General features: G+C 41.5%; 1 protein-coding gene across 8 annotated transcripts in view; it reads right to left on the bottom strand.

Moving 5' to 3' along the window:
• Positions 1-17292, bottom strand: part of SEMA5A (semaphorin 5A) — a 477303-nt gene that overhangs the window by 117372 nt on the left and 342639 nt on the right. For all 8 annotated transcript variants that reach the window (XM_049708240.1, XM_033436601.2, XM_033436598.2 and 5 more), the window contains one exon: positions 14000-14204. In XM_049708240.1, the coding sequence (XP_049564197.1) occupies positions 14000-14204 (205 nt within the window). The remainder of the gene's footprint in view (positions 1-13999; positions 14205-17292) is intronic.

Below are 17292 nucleotides of genomic sequence, written 5' to 3'. Positions count from 1 at the left end.
ATTCCGGGGCTCTGGCCTGCTGGCTTCAGCGCTGACTTTCCGATGCGGCTCCCGAAATTACTGTGGGTGCCGATTTGTGATCCACATGGCATCCCAGTCCAGTTCTTACTCAGGCAGAAGACAAATTAGGAGTCCTAACAAAATTCCCCGAACTAGGATTCAAGTGGCTGAGGGCCAGTGTGGTTCCAACACCAGTTGTACATCCTCCAACCATGAAGGCCAAGGTGAGGGTCCCAATCAGACACCAAGAGAGAGAGGACCAGGGGGGCAACAGGTCAGTGTCTGGAGCAGGAGGGAGTGGGCACCAACCACAGGGCACAGGAATGGCCCTCTGATTCCTGGGATGAGAACATATCAGAGAAGACGGGATACAACTCAGACACTGTAGAGAAAACTGGATCACAGGTCACAAGAGAAGATGTCAAAGGCCCAGTCACTAAAACTGGGTGAGGGGTCACAGCCCAGCCAGGGAAAGAAGACCTGGCACTGGGCTCGGGCCCTCGTGTTCCTGGCACACCTGGTACTCAAGGCAGGAAGGCCCCAGAATCTGAGTAACCCAGAGGTACAGGTTAAGGAACCCCGGCTTTGAAAGTTAGAGGGTCCTGAAGACAAGCTGCAGGTGAATCATCACAGGTCAGCAATTCAATGAAGACCAGGACAACTGGCTCTTATCCAGTCCATGCAGAGAGAAATTAATGCTGCCCACAATAAAAAGAAAAAAAAAGAGCCAACATTATGTAAGCAATACAATTTCTAATTTAAAACAGAAAATTAAAGTTTAACTCAAAGAGCAACAGTGCATTGTGAAGACTGCCTTTTAAAGACCCAGTTTACCAAGGACAAGTCAAGGTCTCTGCCAATGGGGCTATCTTTCACTTTGAACCAGTGTTCTTTTGCTATGGTCAAGGTCAGATTTTTAGAATTAATTGATTATACCAGTGAGGGCCTGCATTAAATGCCTACACTGATAATCTTTGAGATCACTTCCAATACTACAGGTAAGGATTTCGTTTTTTATGAGATTTTGAATATTTAGACAATTATTGAAATTTGTATCATTAACACAAATACATGAAAATTGAGGGCATGAAAACCTCATATCTGTTCTGGGGGTGTGAAAACCAACTTCTACTGGTCCTAACTCAGGATCATTGTAAGCAACTTTTACTAATTATAGATAATTCTCAATATTTTAGCCTCACATGATAACAATGCTTAACACATATTTTCTAGTTAAAGAAAAAAAAACACCTATCTTGAGCAAATTTTCTTTTCCTTTCTCTCCACTCAAGTTTAATTCCTCAAATAGAAAAAATTACATATTTAATCAGTTTCATTATACTCAGTTGGAGGGCAACATTAGACTAAAAGTAGATAACAAGAACTGCCCTCTGAACATTGTTTTAATCTCAAAATGCCTTAAAAATTTCAAACAGAGTTAAGCTTTTGTAGCCTTCAGAAATTAAAAAAGTGATGATAATTATTCACTTGGTCAAAAAGTTAATTTGCATTAAATGCTCTTAAATGGTTAAAAAGCTCAGAGTGTTTTTTCTTCTTTCTTTCATATTTGGGCTTAGTTAACACAATGACAATGGAGCTTGGTGACTGGAAGGATGGCTGGATGGCCAGATGGACATCTACCCATTTATTCAGCATTGATTTAGCATTTACTATCAGCCAATGCACAGCGGGGGAAGGTACTTTTTTCCTTCATGTTCACTTTTCTTTGGTCTACAAGAGTAACTTCGTACGTAATTATAATTTCTGATATTCTTGACTTTAGGAGTTGGTTAGGTTTGGGCTGCCTTGATTCTTCATACAAGGTCTCATTAGCAAAAGTCACGTCCTCAGCTTCTCTAAGGAAATACTTACTTATCCAACAGGTAAGTCAGATAAGACCAAGTAGGAAGAGCATTTGCCCCTAGGGACATTGGCTTAAAAATTATTCCATTCTTAACACTATGAGAATTGTATGGTTCCTTGATAAGAACCTCTGCAGCATCTTTCTGGAAAGACAGTTCTGTTTAAAGACCATAAAATACCCTACTTAAGAAACATTGATTTGGCCACTTCAATATTTCAAAGAGGAAAGGGGGATGAAAATAGTATAAACCAATAATTGGACAGCTTTTTAATAGCACCGTGGGATTATCCAATTTTTTTGCAAGAAATAAATGAAAAGAAATTCTGATGTTGACATCTCTGCGAATGACAAATACCGCTTCCCACACCCACACAGGTTTGTTTGCAAACCTGCACTGTCAATAATCACACCACCATCAACTGTTTGCACCAATCCCAGTTTGCTGCAGGCATCCTGGTGGGAGGATGAATTCCTTCCACCTGGGTTAATTCACCACTTCCTTTAATGGGCTCCAGGTGGGAACTATAATATTAGCAGGTATACCTCGCCCCCTGTACCTTAGTGCTCTCTTACTCCTAGGTCTGTCAAATCTCTTCCTTTTTGCACTAAGGGATTTCTCTACCCACATCTCCTCTGCAAAGAAATGATGGGGTGTTTTTTTCTTCCAGTCACTCTCCTGTGTAACAACTTCTGGAAGAAAGCCTGTATATAACGTCATTGCTAATGATATTTCATCTTTCGGTGGAGACTGCACTTCTTCGTTCCTGGTCCTTCTGTGTGCACTGCTGTCTGCTTTAGAATTTAATTACCTGGAGGCCATGGCCTAAATCTGCTTAGTAATGCTTGGTCATCATTGTTAGGCAAGGGTCACATATACAAGCCAGTAAGGAAGGTAGAAAGTGCTTAGACGAATGAAAAAGGTAGATGGTCAAAGCCAAGGTGTAAACAATCCTACAAGTAATTTGCTGCCGTGATCAGATGTGGGTCCACTTTGGCCCAAGCAACCCGACACCTTTGCAAAGCTTCCATTACCATGTCCTCCTGCGTGTCAGACGAAATCATTTTAGAATGATTTACTCTGAAGACCATGTTCCTTTCAAAAAGTGAGAGGGGCCAGCACTCTGGCCGAGTTTTCCTAGTGCAAAGATTCAATTTGTTAAGACATCATAAACAGAATCAAATCATTCCAGACTTTATGGTACTAAGAAATGTCGCTTTCTGATTTAACAGCTTAGAGAACGATAGTGGTGGGCCAGTTGATGGCAATTTCACAGATTACTTTAATGCTCACCAGCAATGTGGAGGGGTGGGAGAGTCCTAAGAGTCTCTTCCTTGCATTCCCAAAGGAATCACAAAACTGCAACTTGATCCTGTGTGTTCACAGAGGTCCATGTCAACCTCAAGCGTCCGACAGGCTCTTCTTGTGGGAATCCTGAGAGTTCCCCAGTAGTCCTGGAATAACTGGGTGTCAGAGAGGCAGCACTACCTGGGGGAGATAGGCAGTCGCCTCCCCGCCTGTAGGATGATGTCAGAAGGATTCTCCTGACAGGGTGTGTGTTTATCTCTATAGTCAGGAGAGGCCCACACCTCAAGGTCACAGTACGAAGAAAGGAAGGAAGAGAGAGAGAAGGCAGACATGGTGATGGCCCTTACATTTTTAATGTTGTAAGATATTTCATTTGTTTTTTTGTTTTTGGCTTGTGAGGGAATTATCTGTTAAATGCCATAGAATATATGGCATTTCCCCCCTGCCTTTCACTTCTACATTATTGATTTTTTTTTCCAGTGCAGACATTAGCTCATGGAGCGCCGGAGCCAATGAAAAATGACTTCATTCTGCCATGAGCACTTCAGCCGGGTCTAGATGACCAGGCACAGAACAAATAATTGATGCAACTAGGCAGCTCAAACTAGAGCAAGAGATGTTTTTTTCCCTTTACATATGAACAGCCCTAGTAATTCAAAGTGTAGATGTTTGCCCCAAGGAGAAACATTTTATATTTAATTTGAAACTTTCACAAGCAAACTTATATTTAGGAGCTCTTTTGTTGGTTTGTTTGTTTGGTGGGAGTGGGTAGCAGGTATGGGGTGGGTGTTTCAAGAGACTTCCTGTAGTAGCAAATTTCTAGAGTGGCTCCACAATTACATGGGGGTGTGTATATATATATATACACACATATGTACCCCTTCTTCCTGAGTGGCCCAACCTGTGATGATGGTATGTCATTCCTGTGATTAGGTGACATTATGTGGCAACAGTGAAGGGATTCTGCAGGTGTCATTAAGATCCTAAATGAGTTGATTTTGAGCTACAGTGGGATTACCCTTTGTGGGCCCGACTTGATCAGGCGAAAGGTCTTCAAAGAGGGGCAGGACCTTCCCTGAGAAGAAAGGCTCTTTGCAGCCTTGACAGAGAAGCCTGGCTGGGAAGGAGCTTCAGGCAGCCTGTAGGACATGAGAGTGGCCTCTACCAAGAGCCAGCAAAATCCTGGGCCCCTCAGTTACACAGCCACGAGGACATGAACTCTGCCAACAGCCTGAATGAGCTTGCATGTGGATTCTTCACCAGTCCAGCCTTCAGATGAGACTGCAGTCTTACCTAACATCTCAACTGCAGCCTGGTGAGACCCTGAGCAGATAACCCAGCTAAGCCCAGGCTTCTGACCCACAGAAGCTGCAAGATAATATACGTAAGTTGTGTTAAACTGCTAAGATTACATATATATATATATATATATATATATATTTAGATAAAATCCCTTTTAACAAGTTTCGTATGAAGAGAAGTAGTTAACAAGTGTTGGTAATAATTGTACAATGTATTTAATGTGTTTTGTCCCAGACGATGAAATGAATGAGGATGAAGTAGCCATTTAATTGGGAGATTTATTACCTATGGAGATGTTGGTTTTTAAGATCAACTAGAAAAGTTCTTTTATAATAACACTTGCAGGTTCATCATCACATTGGCAGACAAGTGAGTCTTCTCATAACTGAATTTCCAGGATAAAAGTATCTGCAAAAACATATTCTAAATTATGCATTCCAATCAATGGTGATCTACATTAGACTCGCCTTACCACGGCATGGCTTGTGGGATCTTAGTTCCCTGCCCAACCAGGGGTCGAACTCAGACCCCTTGCAGTGGAAGCTTGGAGTCCTAAAAACTGGACCCCCAGGGAAATTCCTCACAGTAAGTGGTCTGAATGTTTCTCTGCAGAAGTGGAGATCTATAATTCACAAAACAAGAAAACCTGGGACATCGGGTGGATGTTGCCAAAACCTGTTTGGAGTTATGACATCATTTCACACAGAAACAATTATATACTAACTAGAATTTTGTAGAAACAGGAGGACAGCAGTCCTGGGAACATGATGCAGGACCTGCCATGACATCTAAAGAGGTTATATCAAAAATGCACATCGGGCAGGATTTATATGAAAAGATGAGGTGAAGAGAGATAGTTTGTATTTCTTTCGTCCACAGACTGCAACAATTTACTACCTGGGGCAACTGTCAGTCAATCCTGATCATGTGAAACATGAAAGACAGAATGAAAGATTTACATGGGTCTAAAACAAAGAAAGGCAGGAGAGAGAAAGCAGACGGAGAGGAAAACAGCAAAATTGTCTCCTCTCTAAAGGCGGAAGTGGATTGCATCAATTTAGAGTAAATTGGGACATTTACTAATTAGCGTATAACTTCAGATTATTTTGTGGTTGGGGAACTAGGCACAAAGTACTAAAATTACTCAGAAAACATGTTTAAAACCAAAACACATTAAAAAGTAAAAATTAAGGTTCCTATATTTAGTAAAACAAAACAATTAATTGTTGTTATACCATTTTAAGTGATTTGGCATATATTAAATTGTATTCAACAGATTTTTCATTTTAATCGGGCCTGACATAAAGTAATACTAAAATACTGATTTTGGTTTTTTTGGTGTATTTTTTTATGAATAATGAATGGATTGTTACTGTATTTATAAATATGTATAAATACAAAGTCATATCCTCAATATATTATATAATATTAGGTGAAGTATAAAATCTATCCCATGTTTTCCAATATTGACTTAAGATCCTAGAGGATTTATGAATAGATAATGCTGCTTAATACACTCATAGAGTTTATCAGATCCTAATATAAAATACTAATTTTGTTTGTCAGGTTTAGGACATTGAGAAATGTCAGGGGAGCAGGAGAAAGCCAGGCTAACGTTTTAAATTGGCTGCAAGGTCAGGTGCAAAGTGAAAAAGTATACCCAGGTGGATTAGTGTCCTGGGGCAGCTATAATAGAATACCATGTTCTAAATGACTTAAAGCAATAGGAATTTATCATCTCACTGTTCTGGAGGCTAAAAGTCTGAAATCAAGGTGTTGGCAGGGCCATGCTCCCTGGAGACTCTGAGTAAAATCCTTCTTTGTATCTTCCCAGCTTCTGGTGGTGGCTGTCCATCAGTGGTGGTCCCTGGCTTTCAGCCACATCCAATCTCTGCCTGTGTTGTCACATGTCATTCTCCTGTGAGTGTCTTTCTCCTCTTCTTATAAGAACACCAGTCATATTGGATTAAGGGTCCACCCTACTCCAGTATGACTTAATCTTATCTAATTACATCTGCAAAGACCCTATTTCCAAATCAGGTCACATTCTGTGCTATTGGTGGGTTAGGACTGCAACATATCCTCTGTGGGAACACAATTTAACCATAACACCAGGTAATTGGAATTTTCCTACATTGTTGTTATTCATTACAATTACTTTATCATTAAACTCAAAATTCATTAAGTTTTATCAAATAAGCACTAGAACGACATAATGCTCCCTTTCACCTAGGGAACACCTTACATAAATGGGCACATATAGAGAAAATCCAGCTTAGGTTTGGATTTCCAATTTCCAGTGAAAAGGACAGAATTTGGAGTGATTGTAAAAAACCTTTCGCCTATAGGATTTTCACATTTTTTTTTTTTTATACTTCTTTTGGCTGCACTGAAGGCCATGTGGGAACTTACTTCCCTGACCAGGGACTGAACCCGCACCTCTTGCATTGGAAGCGCAGAGTCTTAACCACTGGATCACTAGGGAAGTCCCAGATTTTCACAAATTAATGTTTGCTTGTGACACTTAGGTAGTTACAAATTGCGTGTAAATATTAAGGGAGATAATAGTAACGGCAACAGTAAATGTATTACTTAATTTCTGGTGCCTGTAAAGATTTCCCTAGGGTCCTTAAGTCTTATGTACTTTAGTTCAAGGCAATACCTGAGGTCTGTCCCTCCCTCATTATTATTATTATATTTGTATTAAAGCCTTACTATGGTCTATAGAGCATATATCATTTATCCCTGCCTTCGTTTGTAACCGGACAACTCTGCATGGTTGGGTGAATTCTTCCTTAGTGTGATTGCCTAGAAAGCAGAGTATGAAGCAAGGATTAGAAGCTGATGCATCGTTAGGGGTACAATCCCAGGGCTGTGTGAGTGAGGGAAGAGATACAGCAGGATGAGGGGAGTAGTGCCGCGTGAAGGGTCACCATGGGCTACTCCTGTATGCTGAGCCACAAAGAGATATCTGCTTGGCTACGTGAAGAACCCATTGAGTTCCTGAATAGCCCATTGGAAGGAAAAAAGAGAAAGGAATTTATTAGGTGGTTCCTTCCCATATCCTGCCTCTTGTTGGTTGAGATTAGCCTCATGGGAGTTAATACCCCTGCACTTCCGCGTTGTATCTCCCAGATCCTTTAGCATCTGCTTGAGAAGCTATATCCCAGGCCAGTGGTGTGATGTCTCATCCATGTCCAGAAGTGGCACGAGGGCGTGGCCATCAGCTGGTCAGCCCCAGTGGGAAGAACCTCATGGTCCTGCCCAGGCATTTATCAGCCCAGGTGACAGCTGAGATGGAGCAAAAGGCTGAGGGTCCAGGAGAAAGGAAGGCCAAGGAAATCTGAGGAGGGGCTTAAGACATGTCCAGTTCATGGACCTTCTCTGAGTGTTCTGTACACACGATGCTTCACCAGCTCTCAGAGCCCTTCATGTTCTACAGGACACTTTATTTTTTCTTTCATCTGAAATTAAAATGGATCCTCAGTTCACCACCCACCCTTTTTCCACGACTTCTTTCCTGATATTTCCATTCTGATATTCTTCTTTCACTAGAAATCAGGGTTTTCTGTTTTGATAGATGCTACATCCCTCAATTCTCCATGTACCTTTATTTCTGAAGGAAAGATTAGCCTAGAATGAAACTCTTGAGTCACATTCAATTTTCCTCCAATTTTTACATATATTGCTTTACTTGAAATCTGGTCTTGAGTGTTCCATTATTTTGTTTTATTTTGTTTTCCTTTCTTTCTCAAAGCTTCTCCATCATTTGTTTGGCTGAATCTAGCCAGTAATTAGCCTTGTTTTTGCTTGTAAAAGACACTCCTGGTATTTATTCTATTGCTTGAGATTTTCATTTTGCGGCATGTCTGCCTGTTTTCTTTATTGCTGGTTGAACATAATACTCTTGATTCATATTTTCTTTTTTTTTCAGAATATTTTTGACCACATTTCACAGATTTATGCAGTCAGACAGTGTTCTGGAGCCACCTAACATTGTTTTCCATGTGTAGGTATTTTGTTCTCCTGAGTACCGGAATAATTCTTTCTTTACTTTTGCAATTTAAAGACTTAACCTGACTACATTCAGTGTTCTTTTATTGAGTCAATATTGCTCAAATATGGTGTGTTTTGAAATGTACAGACTCAATTCTTCCTTTATTTCAGAGAAGTCATTCCTAGTACTTTTGCCTGTCCCTGCCTAGACCACCAGGTTCTATTACATATGATTTCTGACTTTTTTTTAGCCTGATATATTGTAGTCATTCTGTATCAGTTTGCTGCATCCTAAAACATTTTCTTTCAAATCAAGTCACATCTGTTTTGCTAACTAGTTAGCAAATCATACCAGCAACTACAGAGATGAACTGTAAACATGTCTGCTCCGCTCATGTTGGATAACAGATTTTATATCTGCATCACAAACAATTAGAAATCCAAGCACAGAGAGAGGCAAGGTACATTTATTATAGAGAAGTGATTCTAAATTTAAAAAAAAAAAGAAACAAACAAAACAAAACTATTATTTCCTCTAGAACGGCAGTACTTAAATACGGACCAGAAATGCCCAGCATTGAGTTGATCTGGGATCCTGTTAGAAACACCCTACTCTCTGTGCTGAATCAGAATCTCATGGGGTTGGGCTCAGGAACCCACATTTCTCATGCCCTCGAGGTGAGTCTTAGCCATGCCCTCGTTGAACAGACACTGGTCTAAAATAGCGCTCCAGAAATAAGAAGGGTTTGAGTTAAGGGAATAAACAGTTACGGAAAAATAAAATAAATGGTTAGCAGAGGTGGCAGAGGATTCAAAACTATAGAACGTGGTACCTGAACAAAAACAAGAAAGCATATGGGAGAAGGGGCAGATTGGTAGACACACTGGAATTGAGATCAAGTCAAAATAAAGTAACATATTTCACCCTAGAGAGGACAGTAGAAACTCTGAAACTGAATGGTATTTCCAGGGAGATACCATAGAATTAGAACAATCATAGCTAAGGGCAGAGCAACAGCCATAGGTGAGGGGCAGAGAGAACACCTGGAGCTGGCAAAGGAATATCACAGAGGGAGAGGTGCCAGAAGAGACAGGGCTCCGCAAGTCAAGATTCCCAGAATACGCGGATGGTCAACGTGATGCTAATTTTATCTTTGTAGAGAGGCACTGAGCAGCTGTTTGGATATAAGACACAGCCACGTATAGATCTCCAGTCATAAATATCCTAAAGGAGTTACCATCGCCATTTTGTCTCCTGCTCTGAGAAGACCTTCAAAGGAATAACTTACAAAGTATCAGCACAGTCATGGCCCAGATAATGTGCCTAACCGCGGCCGGATTTCCAAGAGGAGAGAGATGGGAGTAGCATGAAAACAGACCCAGAAGGGGGCCGGAAAAGGCTGTTTGACTCAGCGGGGTGGCCCCCTGAGTCAAACAGCCTTCCCTGGTGGCCAGCAGGGAAATGCCATTCCAGCTGCAAGAAGCAAAGTGAACTGCACAATGAACAGAGGTTTTTTCACTTCAATTTTTAGATAATACTGACAAAATTAACCAGCTTTCAAATGGCCATGGATAGGAGTTCTCCAATTTGTGCTTATTCAAGTAAAGTCCAGGTGAGAGAAAATAAGTTATCACAAAACCTGATTCCCAAACCCAAGATATCAAACTGATTTGATAAGCAAGTTAGGAAGTATTCCATCTTCACATTCACTGGTTGTGAATGTTACCCTCATGCTCTGTCGGCTGAGCACTTATTAATTCCTGACTGAGGTACAGCATGTGGACACAGTTTATCATCAAATGCATCCAAGGTTTGACTTGACGTAAACTACTTGGGCAAGATATAAATAAAGGACCACATAAACATCAGCCTTCTGAATTTTAAAGGTCAAATTCTGTAATCTTTGTCATCCCTACTTGTTAGGAGTTGTTCAGCTCTTAGCTGGTTTAGTTAAAACAGACTGGCGTTTTTGGATATTCTTTCTAATATTCCATTTTTACATTTCAGTGCCTTAGAAATAAAGAAGAAAGCTATTTGCTGGATCATTAAAAATAACATCCTTTAAAGCTAAATTTTATTCCGAACTAAAACTTGTAAAAGAAGAGATCACCTTCAAAATGTATTCATCAGTGCTATAAGAGATAAATGAAAAGATCCAGAACTTGGTTGAGACATGAAATTTGTACTTTAAGAGGTCCTAAAGTTAGAACCATCAAACTAGTCTAAACAAACTTAAATAACATCTATGTATCCAGATGCTAGGAGAACTCTGCATGTCTACCCTGAGTCCCTTCATGTGGTTGGGAGCAGGGCTCTCTTTGGGACCCCATGTATCCATGGTTATTTTCCTGCTGGAAGGGGCCTTCACCCACTGCAAAACCCCTTCCCCTTGAGTTTAACAAACAACCTGACTAGTCAGTCATGGAAACTGCAGAAGAGTTCTATGTATGGCATCATTCTCCATAATCCCATCCTGTGATTGCTGTTAGTACATCTTGCTATGCCATGACTGAATTTACAAACAGGCAGCAGATTAAAACAAAAGCAACAAATCAGGTCTGCAGAACAAAAAAGTGAATCTCTGTAGGACATATTTGGTGAGTGGCTTGCAGTCTATCATTATCAGAATGAGAACTGCAAACCTGGAGCCAGGATCAGACAGCCTGGGGTAACCATAGCTACTTCAGGCTGAGCTAATCCCCTAGCTTTAGCGTAGGAGGGGATGGGAACCAGAGGGGGAGGGGAAGAGCAGCAGCCCAATCATGAGATCATTCAAAACAGACTTGAGCAAGCAAGTTTCTAGAAGGCTGTACTGTTTAAAAAGTCACAGATGCTGACTATAATTTAATCTCAGATTGGTAATTTATCTAAGTTGTTCTGTTGGAATTTGATTTAGATTCTGTTCAAACATGTTGTTTGTAATAAAAATCCTCAAATATTTTATCCCAGTGGCCATGTTTTAAGTTGACAGAACAAGTTGCTCATTGCTATGGACTGAATGTGAGAGGCCCAAAATTCACACTGAAGCCCTAATCTTCAAAGCAATGATATTTGGAGGTGGGGCCTTTAGGAGGTAATTAGGTCATGAGGGTGGAGCCCCATGATGGGATTAGTGCCCTTATAAGAAGGGACAGGAGAGAGATGATCTCTCTCTCCACCAAGTGAGGACACAGCAAGAAGATGGCCATCTACAAACCAATAAGTACAATGCAAACAAACATGACCTTCCCATGGTCTTGGTTGTGGACTAGGTCTGGTTTCTCAAGTTGAGGTCATAGGCTGCTCTGTGCTGACCTACCCAGGCCTGCTCAGGACCAGCCCATCTCCCTTCACCATCCCTCCTCCAAGTACTGATGAGGAACTCATAAGCCTCCTAGATTTCCAAGAGGACTCTATTCTCTGTGGCATCAACCAGAACATTTATGGGAGAAAAATAAAGGAGAAAATAAAATAGGAAAATTTTGGAAATGTCCATTTCATTCATTCCTCAAGCTACCACACCCTATGGGGGAATTAAGATGAAAATAGCAGAAAAAGGGTCATGGTTCCTTATTAGACTCTGGTGAGCGAGATAGACACTGTGATGGTAATTCCTTATCTGCTCTTAAAACAGACTTGAGGTCCCATCCCCTCGGGCTAACACATCAATCTTCTACAGGCCTTCACTGAATAGCTTCCGGAAGCCTTGCTCATGGTAGCTGTTTCCCCCTAACCTCCTCCATGCTCCCTCCCTGTCCCCCACCTCCCTCAGACTGACCTTTAGAGGCACCAGTGGCCTCCTTTGGTGATGCAATGGTCACATCTCTGTCCTTAGCTGAGCTGACCACACAGCAGCACCGGCCACAGCTGACCACTGCTGCATCTGGCTCTTTGGCTGTGTCCCTCCTTGTGCAAACCCAGCTCTTCCTCCTTGGTCAGCTCTCAGCTTAACCTCATCGGCCAAGCACAGGAGCCTTCCTGGCTCTCCTACCACATCACTTTAGTCACACCCACTGCATAAGCTTGGCATCACTTCTCACGATTTCCTTAGTGGTTGGTTCGTTATGTGCTGTCCCCGCAGGAATATAGAGAAAGATGCTGCTGGTCTGCTCACCATCTCACTTCATCAGCACTCAGATGAACCGCAAAATAATAAAAGCTCAGTAAATCTTAGCAACTTTGTAAATAAAATTAACCAACTGATGGATATAAGATATTATTAACAACAACAGTGGAAACTGTGTTCTATGAAAAAGTGCCAACTATACAAAACACTGGACAGAGGATGTAGCGATGGGGTGGACTTCACAAAGCGGGATTTTCTATACAGGAAGACCTGAAGCAAGAAAGAGCTGGGCAAGTTTATAAAACTAAGACCCAGCCATGAGACCAGCCTAGGGCACCCAGCACTCTTCACGTAATGAACAGAGATGGAACCTGCCTTCAACAGGTGAGATACTGTGGAAACCGAAGAGGTCTAGTTGTCACTGATAATTTGATAAGCATTGTTGCCTGTGTTTTCTGTAAAATATTTTCTTATTTATGCCCCCAAACATATTCTTCAGAATGCTTCTACCTACAATCCTACAACAGGAATATATTGCTGTGAGCACTGTTTGTAAACCAATTGGAAATCATATGACAATCTCAGGATAATATTTCACCAGACAATGTCCTCTAACAAATTTCACTGTCTTAAATTATCTGAATTAAAATGGTCTTTCCAAGAAAAGATGTATTTTATGAGTAGTTGAGAAATACTAGTTAAGAAATCAGTATTTACAATAGCCAAGACCTGGAAACGTCCTGTCCATCAACAGATGAATGGATAAAGATATGATTATATATATATATACAATGGAATATTACCCAACCATAAAAAAGAGTGCAATAATGCCATTTGCAGTAACATGGATGGACCTAGAGATTATGATACTAAGCAGAGTAAGTCAGAAAGAGAAAGACAAAGACCATATATTACTTATATGTGGAATCTAAAACACGACACAAATGCACTTATCTATGAAACAGAAACCAGCTCACAGACAGAGAGAACAGACTTGTGGTTGCCAAGGGGGAGGGTGGGCTGAAGGAGGGAAGGATTAGGAGTTTGGGATTAGCAGATGCAAAATAGTATACATATTATGGATAAACGACAAGGTCTTACTGTATAGCACCAGGAACTATATTCAATATCCTGTGATAAACCATAATGTAATAGAACACAAAGAAGGATACACACACACATATATAACTGAATCCCTTTGCTGCATAGCAGAAATTAACACAACGTTGTAAGTCAACTATACTTCAATGAAATTGAAAGAAAGAAATCAGGCATTGGTTTTCCAATAAAAATTATAACTAACACAGTGAAAAAAGATGATGAGATTATTTTCGGAGGATGACGAAGATAAGGAAGCATCCTGGGCTTTGCTGCTTGGAGGAAAGAAGACAGGCCCAAAGCTTGACACTGAGATCTCATGTTTAGAATTTAAAACACAAAATCAGGAGATGATAGAAAGCTCCTCAGACGAGGGCGAGCTCCTACCTGTGGCCAAATAAATGATGTGGATGAGCTCGTCCCTGCCCTGCACCAGGTCGACGGCCACGTGGGAAAAGCGGCTGTTGTCCTCCATGAAGGAGGGCACTGCAGTCACTGGTTGTACCACCTCATGCATCAGGATGAACTTCTGAGCATCCTGCAGGTTCCTTTCCGTCAGGTTCACGTACAGGCCCTGGTCCATGGTGCCGCACTGCAGAAGAAGACATGCGGTTACTGGAACCAGCCACCCCAGCTGGAGGGCAACTGGGAATCTGAACACCTGAGTGGGCCAGGTGTGCTCCCTTCTCCATTTCTGCCGAAGTCCCCATCCTTGGTGTTCCTCCCATTTTAGGTTTGAACTTGTTATATTTGGGGAGTCTCTCCACTCCCATCATAAATGAACGATGAGAACAAATGAACTTATCTACAAAACAGACTCACAGACTTAGAGAACCAACTTATGGCTATCTGGGGGGGATGGGTGGGGGGAGGGATAGTCAGGGAGTTTGTGACTGACATGTATACACTGTTATACTTAAAATGGATAACTAACAAGGACCTACTGGATAGCACAGGGAACTCTGCTCAATGTTGTACAACAACCTAAATGGGAAAAGAATTTGAAAAAGAATAGATACGTGTATATGTTTAACTGAATCACTTTGCTGTACACCTGAAACTACCACAACATTGTTAGCCAACTACACTCCAATATAAAATAAAAAGTTAAAGAAAAATAAATGAATGATCACAAGCTTGAAGAAAATGGAGTAGAAGTCGTTGCTAACTTCAATTCTAACAGCATATACAGAAAATCTCCGCATCACATGTGGAGTCCCTTGGGAGCTGTCTGGCTAAGTGCACACTACTCAATCTGTCACACAAATCAGGTTCCCAGATGGAAAACACAGCAATCAAATGCATCACGTAGATTTGCTAGTTTTCCTTGGAACGGCGGGTTTATAAGCAAGACATGGATTCCACCGAGATAGAATTAGGTCATTTTAATCTGTAAACTATGTGATATTGTTGTACTGTCTTTTACATGGGCTACAAAACACTGTGCTGGCCTTATTGCTTTGTGCCCATATTCTGAGCTAGAAGAAGCAAAAAATTCACATAGAGTCGAGCATCCGAGAAAAAACATGGGGCAGGGGAGCAAAACTTCCCACCCCAAAATGTCTTTCTGGCGTGTGGATTATTTCGAGCTGAAAACAACGAAGGCCCAATAGACTCAGGAAGAAACTTTGACCTTCCCCCTAAATGCCTAAAAAATTTAGATGGAGGGCCTGTTCCTGGAATAGAGATATCTCCAGAGATATCAGCAAAGAATATGGGCTAAGTGTGGTGGGAGAAACTCAGCAGGTCCTAGAGATCAGAGCCCCCTCGGGGTCCCATTGTCTCTGTAGGCCCAGCAAACACTTATTTACCAAAGATTTGCTTTTCTATCTCCAGGTCAATTGCTTTCCTCCCCTTTGAAGTCTCAAACCACTACCCTCAACATGCTCTTTCATCTTTAGCTAAAGATGGTATTTAAGATGAGGGTTTCGGCCACTTGGGTGAGTTACTCAGTTTTCCTGGGTCCCTCCCACGTATACATGTTATTAAACTTTTGTTGGATTTTCTCCTGTTAATCTGTGTCATGTCAATTTAATTCTTAGACTGGTCAGAAGAATCTAGAAGGGCAGAGGAAACTTGCTTTCTCCCCAACAGTGATGAATTTTCAAGAAGAGAGGGGAGTAAGATAAAGGAAGTGAGGAAGGAAGGGAGATGGGCAGAGAGGAGTGTAAAGGAAGAAATCAGAAGGAAATAGGAAGGAAGGAAGAAGATTCTCAGGTAGAAGAAATACCACAAAGAGGAATCTGTGATACACAGGGGAAAAAAAAAATTAGGCCTGGAAATTGCTGAGAATTAAACTCAGAGCCGTACTGCGAAAAGGCTGGCAGGTGTTATGTAGGATGGTCCTGGGCAAGGATGAGGTTAAAAGAGGGGTAGGAAAGCAAGCAAAGCTTTCCTGGGGCAGAACATAGAATCAGAAAATTATCACCAAGCTTTCTCATTTCTTTCATAAACTTTAAATTGTGGTTCCAAGAAAGGCTGTTCCTCGGCAGAACTCCATAGAAGTAGGTTTGATGGAAATGAATTTCCCTGTTCATACCATCTGAAACTACCTTTATAACATGTCATTTCTAATACTTGGTTTTATAATAGGTTAGAGGTGCAAAAGTATAAGATGGACACGGCTTTTTAAGAATAGACGGTATTTTTGTAGCACTTGATAAAATATCCTACCATGCCATAAAATGATAGGCTGATTTAGAATTAAAGTATCTTGGAGCAAAATGGATTCCAAGACTGGTCCAATGCTTAGTTGAATGTCACACCCTTGCAGGGGGCCCCAGGTACCAGGTGGTGGGATGGTCAGGTGAAGGTGAAGGGTACAGCTCTGTGGTCTCAGGTGAGGCCCTGCCTCTCAGCCTCTGCCTCTTTACCTATAAGGTGGCTAGAAAAACACTTCCTCTGCTCACTTCACAGGGCTGCTGTGAGGCCAACTGAGACTATCAGTGGAGAGCATTTGTAAGTTAATTGAAAGTGCCTGTAAGTGCCAAGGAACAAGGCCGTGTGCCTGGCACAGAGAAGCCATTCAAACAATGGTAAATGGTCAATGGGTCCGTCTAGTAGCAGGGCAGCAGTTCTATGGGCCATTGAGCTGCAGGGGCCCGAGGGAATGAATGAATAAATAAAGGGAGGAAGGAATCAGTGGGTGAATACATAGCAGTTGTATTGGGGCGGGGGGGGGGGCATGCCAGGAGATTTTCCATAATTAACGTATTTAACAGTAACACTTGGAGGATGGAGACAGTGCCTGTTGACCAATGTGTTACAAAATGCTCTGAAGTCTATCCAGGTGAGTTCTAGTTCCGAGAGTGACAGTGTGTGGCGGTTTTCTATTCCTGAAATCAGCAGCAATACTTAAGTCACGGGTAGCAACGAGCAATCGGACTGCTGGGTGAAGTTTTGCATGCAGGTTTTGTTTCCTATGCACAGTGTAAAAAAATGGCATCAGAAAGATCAGGAGACATAATATAAAACTGAGGACCTCTGGCTGCTCTTGAAGAATCTGGGGACCTAAGTGACGCAGAGGCCTGGGTGGGCTGGGGCTTCAGAGCAGGAACCCCGACTGTTCCTTGTCGTTTTCACGATGCTTTATCTTACTTAAATCAGCAACCTGCATTGTCACTATGATATTGTGATTTATAATAAGAAATATATATTTGGCCTTTGTCCCTGTTCTGTCA

Source organism: Orcinus orca, chromosome 3 (assembly GCF_937001465.1).
Source record: "Orcinus orca chromosome 3, mOrcOrc1.1, whole genome shotgun sequence".
Lineage (NCBI taxonomy): Eukaryota > Metazoa > Chordata > Mammalia > Artiodactyla > Delphinidae > Orcinus > Orcinus orca.
Note: the sequence above shows the minus strand (reverse complement) of the source record. Positions and strands in the feature narration are given on the sequence as shown.